The sequence below is a fragment of the Terrapene carolina genome, unplaced genomic scaffold (genome assembly GCF_002925995.2).
Source record: "Terrapene carolina triunguis isolate 2854851 unplaced genomic scaffold, T_m_triunguis-2.0 Scaffold67, whole genome shotgun sequence".
Lineage (NCBI taxonomy): Eukaryota > Metazoa > Chordata > Testudines > Emydidae > Terrapene > Terrapene triunguis.
The window spans coordinates 37,391,537-37,399,575 of record NW_020664418.1 but is presented as its reverse complement, the minus strand read 5'-3'; the positions used below and the strand labels follow the sequence as shown (position 1 = coordinate 37,399,575).

Genomic DNA, 8,039 nt, shown 5'->3' with positions numbered 1-8,039 from the left:
ATTTCCTCAGAGCTGCCTGGGGTCAGCACTGTCAGACACTATCCCAGGAGACCTGGCCATCCATCAGATATATGAGGGTGAGCTCTAGGGAGTGGCCGCTCTCCGCACCATGCTACCCTCAACAGGTGCCCCCCACTGGACCTGATTCCTCCCCGCTCTGCAGGATCTTTAGAGTAGCTGAGCAGGGCTCCTTTATTCCCAGCCCCTTCCCCTCCTCTACGTGTGTCAGTGGAGATGGAGTAGATGATTATTTCCCAGCTTTGTTCATTAATAACGCATGAGCCAGGCCTCCACATGAAACTGTGAGGACTGGAGTGATGGAGAAGGCCACCTCCATGCATAGAACCCGAGCTCTGATTTCTGAGTGTGTAGTGACCTCTAGTGGGGAACACGTGTATGTTTAAAGTAGCCACATATGGTGAAAGGCAAAGGGAGTAGTATAAGGAGAGAAAATGCCAAAGCAGCAAAAAGGGTGCAAGAGTGGGTAGAAAACAGCGTAATGAGAAAAGCAGAAAAATCACATGCCCAGCACAGAGCAATCCAGAATTTTCTGGTGCCTCGCTCTAGAATGTTATAAAAGTCAAATATCTAGCAACTGGGAGAGGGGACTGTGGCTCTTGGGTTCTCATGTCTGTATAGGCTGTTATGATCCCCAAATCTTAGCAGCAAACTGCAAGACGAAAGTAAATTCTGCTACTGAGCCCATAAGAACCATGGGAGAGCGAGGGAACACGACTGGACCAGCAAGTGGTTCTACAGGTCTAGAGGAAGTACACTGGGAGAAGAGTAGAGGGCCTGGAACTGGATTAGCAGAGGGTTCTGCAGGTCAGGACTGGATTAGTAGAAAAGTCAGTACAAATACCAAAGAACTTGATTCAAACAGCCCAGCGGATTCAAGGCATACACACTTAGCATTGCTAGAATAGCTCAGCACACCTCAAAATGCTTGATCGTTCAAACAGTCGTGGGCAGAATGACAACATCTAAGAAGCTTCCTGAGCCAAAGACAATTAACCCTGAAGTAGTTACAAAAAAAGCTATATGCCAAGAAACTAGAGTAGAAGAAACACCATGACAAGAATGCCAAGCCTCCATCCCTGCTAGGGGAGAATGTTAGATTCTAAATAGAAGGCTGCTGGCAATCTTCTGCCAAAGTAACAGCTACACCATCCAAACCAAGGTCATTCATCATAGTTACCCTGAGAGCCATGCCTATAGGAAAACTGAAGCATCTAAACAAAATCAAGGAGAACACTAGTTCTCTGTTGAGGAAATCCAGAATCCTGCTGACAGAAGTAACATACACCCACCCCAGCCACTGACCAGGAATAACATACGGCGCAGCAAACACACATTGCAGGTGGTGGATCCACCTCAGCAGCCAAACAGAGCCCTGCTGAAGGAACTGTTCTGAGAACAAATGACCGTGTGATCACAAAGCCATTGAGAGTAAGAATTGGTGGCTACTGACAGATGTCCACTAAGAGGCAGCATAATCCTCATGCCACCCCACCCCCACCCCAGTGGGAGTTCAGGTTATCTCAATTTTTCATCTCATTGTACTAGTCTGTGATTATTGTTTCTGGCTGTTATGTTTTGTTTGCCTTTGATTTTTTTTAAAATGGAAAGATCTCCCTCCACCATGACACCAGAGTGTTAGTCTTTGTAACCCTAACCCATGTCACATGAACTGCAAGTGTTCAAAAATCAGGAGTCAGGCTCCCAAATCATGAAATTATTTTAAAAATCACAAGATTTCAAAAATATTAAATGCAGGATTCTTTTAATTTGCCTCCTGGAGTCTGTGCTTTTAGGGGGTCACATTTTCAAGCTTTTCTCCACCAAATATTGCAAGATTTGAGATAAAAATCATGAAGGTTGGCAACACTTCCAGGGTTGCCAATTTTGGCTGGACGTATTGCTGGGGGGTTTCATCACATGACATAATATTTAAATAAAGATTAATCTTTAATTCCTGAAGACTCCAGGACAATCCTGGAGGGTTGGCAACCCTACAACCAGCTCAGGGGACTCATTCCCAAATGTGACTAGGGTTGCCAACCCTCCTGGTTTCGCCGGGAGTCTCCCGGAATCAGACTCTATTTCCCAGAGGCTACTGAAGCCAAATTTTAGACACTAAAAGTCCGGTGGTGCAGCAGGGCTAAGGCAGGCTCCCTGACTCTGCGTCATTCCCGGAAGCGGCTGGCATGTCTCTGTGGCCCCTGGGGGGTGGGGCCTAGGAGGTCTCTGCACGCTGCCCCCGCCCCGAGCGCTAACTCCGCAGCTCCCATTGGCTGGGAACTGCGGCCAATGGGAGCTGAGGAGTGGTGCCTGCAGGCGGGGCAGCGTGCAGAACTCCCTGACCCCCCCCACCCCCAGGTGTCGCAGGGACGTGCCAACTGCTTCCGGGAGCAACGCGGGGCCAGGGCAGGCAGGGAGCCTGCCTTAGCCCCGCTGCGCCACTGACCGGGAGCTGCCCAAAGTAAGCACCGCTCGGCTGGAGTCTGCACCCCTCACCTCCTCCCGCACCCTAACCCCCTGCCCCAGTCCAGAGCCTGCACCCCACACCCAAACTCCCTCCCAGAGCCTGCAGCCCGCACTCCCTCCTGCACGCCAACCCCTGCCGCAGCCCAGAGCTAGGACACAACACCCAAATTCCCTCCCAAAGCTCGCACCCCCTTCTGCACCCAATCTCCCTCCCAAAGCCCGCACCCCCTCCTACCTCTACCCAGAGCCCACCCCACACCCAAACTCCCTCCCAGAGCCCGCACCCCAGCCTAGGGTTGCCAGGTGTCCAGTTTTCAACTGAACACCCGGGGCCTCAGAGAAGAGGCGTGGCAGGGGGTGGGGCAAGGGTGTTTGGGTTTGTGCAATTAGACAATTGGCAGCCCTAAATGTGAGGTCACTGAGAGTGCTGTAAACGTTCCCCAGGGGGCTGGGCAGCAAGAGCGCTGGCCCGAGGGCCAGTTTCACCGGAGACCAAGGAAGGCTCTGACACTCCAGTGACGGAGACCATCATAGTGACATCACAATGACATCAGAGTTTAAGAGACCAATGAGCGCACGGCAGCATCCCCGCCGTCCTGGCAGCTAGGGTGTGAAGGGAGAGGGCAGACACCACGTGGTCGCCGAGCCCGGCCAGGCAGATGGCATAGCAGACCCTAGCAATTACCTCATCATTGCCCAGCGATGACGTCATCGCACCAGTCTCTGTATTTACCATCCTCGCGCTTCCTCCAATTCCAGCCTTTAAATTTTAAACTCAGGGCAGCAGCCAATCAGTGGTTCTCTCCCGCAGGCTGACCCTGTACGTCGCGGATGGCCGCCAATCGCAGCCCGATTCCCTTGCGGTCGGACCTATCAACGTGGAGTGGAATAGGGACTCCTGAGGAGACTGCGCCGCCCGGGTACTTCCGCCCGGAGCCTAGTCAGCAGGAGCCAATCAGAAGCCCGAGAGGTGAGGACGGGGTCACACAAACATCGCGAGAGGGCGGGGCTTGAGGGGATTCGGCCCAATGCAGAAGCCGGATGGGAGTAGCCGGGAGCCAATGGGAGCACGGGGAAGCTGAGCGCGCGAGCAGTTGGAGTGGGGCAAAAAAGGATTGCAATGGCGGTGGTGGCCCCTTGAGAGGGGCCCGGGACAGCCGGGTGGGGGCGGCGAGAGAGCCAGGGAGGGGCGGGGGGCAGCGAGAACGCGGGGCGACCAGGGGCCCATGGGGGTGGAGTCGAGTCGAGGAGGCCCCTGGGGGAGTCGTTGGCTCTGGGGCTAGGGAGCCCCTCTAGCCATACGTGGGGGGGAGGCACCGGGGGGGCCGCAACTGAGGGACAACAGCCTGTGTGCGTGGGAGGGAGCAGGGTGTGTGCGGGGGGGTATCTGGGGGGTGGGCAGCCTGTGTGCATGTGGGGGGGGGCTAGCTTGGGGGGCCACAAGGTGCGTGCGTGGGGGGAAAGGAAGAGCAGGGTGTGAGCGGGGTTGGGGGGTTGCCGCCGGAGGTGCTTTGTGACCGGACAGCTCTTTCAGTGGCAACATGACCTGTTCCCACAATGTGGTTTTTCTACTGGATGTGGCCAGCTCCCTGCAGAAGAACCAGCTCCAGCTGGGCTGCCTGAGGATTCTGAACTACTTGGGCTGCAGGTTTGGCCTGGCCAAGGTCCGATGGGGTTTCAAGTTCTTTGACTCGCTGGGCGCCCGAGGCAGAGCCTCACGGGTGGGTGATTTCCGTGAGCTTGGGCCCCGCAGCTGGGAAGACTTTGAGGAAGAACTGGAGTCCAGGTTTGGGGTGCAGAGCCACAAATCTCACTTACCTGGCCCAGCGCCCAGAGCCACCCTCACCCAGAATGTGCTCAAGGAAACACTACTGGATTACCAGTGGGATCGACCTGAGATCACCTCACCAGCAAAACCATTCTTGAGGAGCCAGAAGAGCAGGTTGATTGTGGCCCCGGATGAGCCACTTGAGAGCCACATGCCCTCTGAGGGCTTTGTGAATGCCATCTTTCTTTTCTCTCCCTGCCCTCATTCTCAGAGGGAGCTACTGCAGTTTGTATCTGGAAGTGATGTCCATTCCTGCTGTGATTTGCCCTCTTCTCAAGGGGTGGCAGAGAAACTCTTACCCAAGAGAGTCCAGGAGATGATTGCAGGCCAGAAAATTACCCTGTATTGGGTGGACACTGCTGAATGGTCCAAGGTAATGAGAGAGACTGCAGCAGAGTATTTAAACCCAGTGATAGTGTACCACCCTCTACCAGTTATCCAACTGTGCAGGATGATGTCAGGCGGCTTTATAGTTTAACCTTTTGGTGGGAGGTGACTTTCATTACAAATGAAATGAGTAGAATTAGCTGCTTAATAGCTAATGGGCATCCCTGCTCAGCTGAGGCCCATGACTGGAATGGCAATTACCTTTGTTCAGATTTAGGTACGCTGGAAGATGGCGAACCGTGACAAAGTGCTTATTTATTAAAGCACCTGCACTCCCACTTAAGTCAATGGATGAGACATTGACTTAAGTGAGAGTGCAGATGCCTTAATAAACAGCCTGCAGGTGCTTAAATACGTGGGTGCCTAAATTCAGGCATCCAAGCTTGAAAACTGGCCTTACCTTGTTAAATAGGGATGATAATACCTTCCTTGCAGGGTGGTTGTGTGGATTTGCTAGATAGTGATTGTAAAGCACTTGAAGAACCCTGCTGTATTGAAGTGCCAAGTATAATTATGCATAAAAGTTAAGGATGCAGGAAGCTATATTTAAGAAGGAAAAAGACAAATAGGCCATTCCTCGCCCCAATACCTTCTTAGACATTCTCTTGCAACATTTTCTCTAAAAACATGACAAATATTTCAATTTCCTGATAATGATCATCTTATTGCCAGTACTAATTTGTTTTCTTGTTTCATTTCAGGTGCTAGACTCTCCAGATCATTCTGGGTACTGGACAATCTTTGAACTGATCCGTCTGGTGGGAGGCACCATTTTGCCGTCTGAGACCTTAATTCAGGGTTTGAGTCACCACAGAACAGAAGCAGCTCCTCTCTTTTGTAGAGAGTCCAGCTCCTGTAAGCCACAGTTTGTGCCATGGACCACAATCCTGCCCTTTGCTTCAACCTTGAACTGCTTGCTCTCTAAGCCTTCTGTATTCCAAGCATCATTTCCGCAGCAGGAAGGAGCATTATTCCTCAGCAAGCATGGTAATGGAAGGGGTGGCCAGGCTATAATTAATAATGGATTCTGTGTTAGAGACCAGAGCCATGATGCTTTCCTCTTGCTAAGAGCACATGTAGAGGACTCCAGTTATTTAAGGAGATCTCAAATGATAAAATAGAAAGACAGCACCCTGAACAAACTCCAAAGGGGCCACTCATATGTGAGCCAACAAAACTAGGCTTGGAATGATTAAGTTTTTATGGGTAAATGTTGGTGAATGTCAGTTTCACCATATACACACAAACCAAAGAAACAATATTTCCATCTATAATAATCAAAATTTACCAATGGATGAAGTATGAAAAATGCTTCTTGAGAACTTCTTAGAGTTTGATTCAAGGGTATTTACGGTGTATATTTTGACATGTGATGTTGATGAATTGTATTATCGGTTATAAAGCTTTAACTTTTTGAATCTGTGTCTGCCATTAAATAATTAGGTGTCTGACTTCCTCTATTGCTTGACACTCCACATAATTTTCCTCATTGTGAAAACTTAAATTAATAAAAAATTAAAAATGCTTTAAAATAAACTAATATCTGTTGACATTATAAAAAATACAAATTGAATTCTGCCCAGCCTAAATATAACTGTCAGCCTCTGTTGCACTGTTTCTGAATGAATATAGATAAGTAATGGACAGGAGCCTGATTTGGGACCTTCTGAAGTACCTATTGCAGAGCCTTGTGCACATGCATGTGTGTGGGTTCCTGTGTGGAGGTCCCCTCTCTTTAATCTGCACCACTTTCCCTTTGCTTTCCTTTGGACAGAGAGAGTTGAATGGGAGACCTCCTTCAAAGCTGATCAGATCAGCCTGCAGGGTGTAGCTTTCCAAGGGATATGAGCTTTTTGTACACTTGCTGCTGAGTCTTCTGTTCCTTCGCCCATTGTTTGTTTTTTCACCTTGAATAGGAGTAGAGAAGCAGTGGAGATGTGCAGTGATTTTGGAGCCCATAGCCATGAACCAGAGACACTTCCAGAGTCCAGTCAGCATCTTCCTGAAAGGCACCTTGACAGACTGGAATTTGGTGAAGGCTGACAGCTTCCTCACTGAGAGCTGGATACTGCAGAGCTCCCAGGCAGGACAATCGGAACAAGACACGTTGTTTCAACAGCTTGTAAGAAGGCTAATTACTGAAGAACTACACATGGTAAATGTTCCTTCCTGTACTTCGCTACTACCCTCTCTAGAATTTGCTAAGAAATAGCAGGCACTCATATTACAGTGATGAGGGCTATCATAGTGATTTGATAAATATTATGATAGTCCTGCTCCACAAACTCATTTTTTGTTCTAAATTTAGAAACTTGTTAAAAAAATTCAGTCTCTAACCTAGTTGTGAGCTGCCTCTTCTGTCTCCTGAAGGCTGTTTAGTATGTCTGTGTATTTCTAGATAACCTAGATGTCTTTTCCCTTCATATAGATTGCTGAAGTGTCTCCATCTGAAGTTTGGTCCCCCTGCACTGGAATTTTATCCCCTCTCTCTGACACTGTTGCAGTCCTTACCCTATTCTGCACTGAAAAGGCTGCTGAAGTTCAGAGATGTCTCCTCCAAGGAGCTGTGACCGAGAGTTCTTCCCAGGACTATGCCTTTCATCTCCCAGAAGTTGTGAGCAGTGTGTTGAGTCAAGTTGATACTTCAGTCAGAGATGATCTATCTAGTTCTGGTAAGTGTGTAGAATGCAAAATGAATCTCCTTTTGATAGTCCCTAGGTTTGAATTCTTAGAGATTGAAAATTGGTGTTCCTAGTGGAGTGTCTCTGGCTTTGGAACTTGCTCCCTCTGGCTATCTGCCAGGGTCCAAGTTTGCTGGACCCCAGGCTACTGTGGTGGTGGTGAGTGTTGTTGTTGACTGAGCATTTGCTTTACTACGCTTATTGGTAAGGCTCGGTGACATGTGCCAGGTAGTAGAAGGCTTTGGGAGTGCTGAGGCCACTTGAAATTTCCTTAGTTTCATTCTAACTTTTGCCTTTCTGTCCAGAAGAGACTTCAGTTCCAGAGTGGGTCCAGCAAGAACTGTCCCGCACAGATGGCTGGAATCCTGCAGTAGTTGAAGGGTGGTACTCTCTATCGAACATCTGTGGAGCAAGTTCAGATTTAATGGAGTCATTCAGGTAATTCTCTTTCACCTATCCCTGTATATCATTTGGACATTGTTACTTTAGTCCAGGGATTGTCACTTACACTTCTCTAACTAGTCTCTAAAAAAAGAACAGGAGTACTTGCGGCACCTTAGAGACTAACAAATTTATTAGAGCATAAGCTTTCGTGGGCTACAGCCCACTTCTTCGGATGCATATAGAGTGAAACATATATTGAGGAGATATATATA

At 49.2% G+C, this 8,039-nt stretch overlaps 1 protein-coding gene across 1 annotated transcript in view; it reads left to right on the top strand.

Moving 5' to 3' along the window:
• Positions 1-4,020: 4,020 nt before the first annotated feature.
• TICRR (TOPBP1 interacting checkpoint and replication regulator) overlaps positions 4,021-8,039 on the top strand; it is a 25,685-nt gene continuing 21,666 nt past the window's right edge. Inside the window, exons 1-5 of the mRNA XM_024207202.2 lie at positions 4,021-4,688; positions 5,404-5,689; positions 6,619-6,857; positions 7,131-7,374; positions 7,689-7,821. Of these exons, the coding sequence (XP_024062970.1) occupies positions 4,029-4,688; positions 5,404-5,689; positions 6,619-6,857; positions 7,131-7,374; positions 7,689-7,821 (1,562 nt within the window). The 5' untranslated portion in view covers positions 4,021-4,028. The remainder of the gene's footprint in view (positions 4,689-5,403; positions 5,690-6,618; positions 6,858-7,130; positions 7,375-7,688; positions 7,822-8,039) is intronic.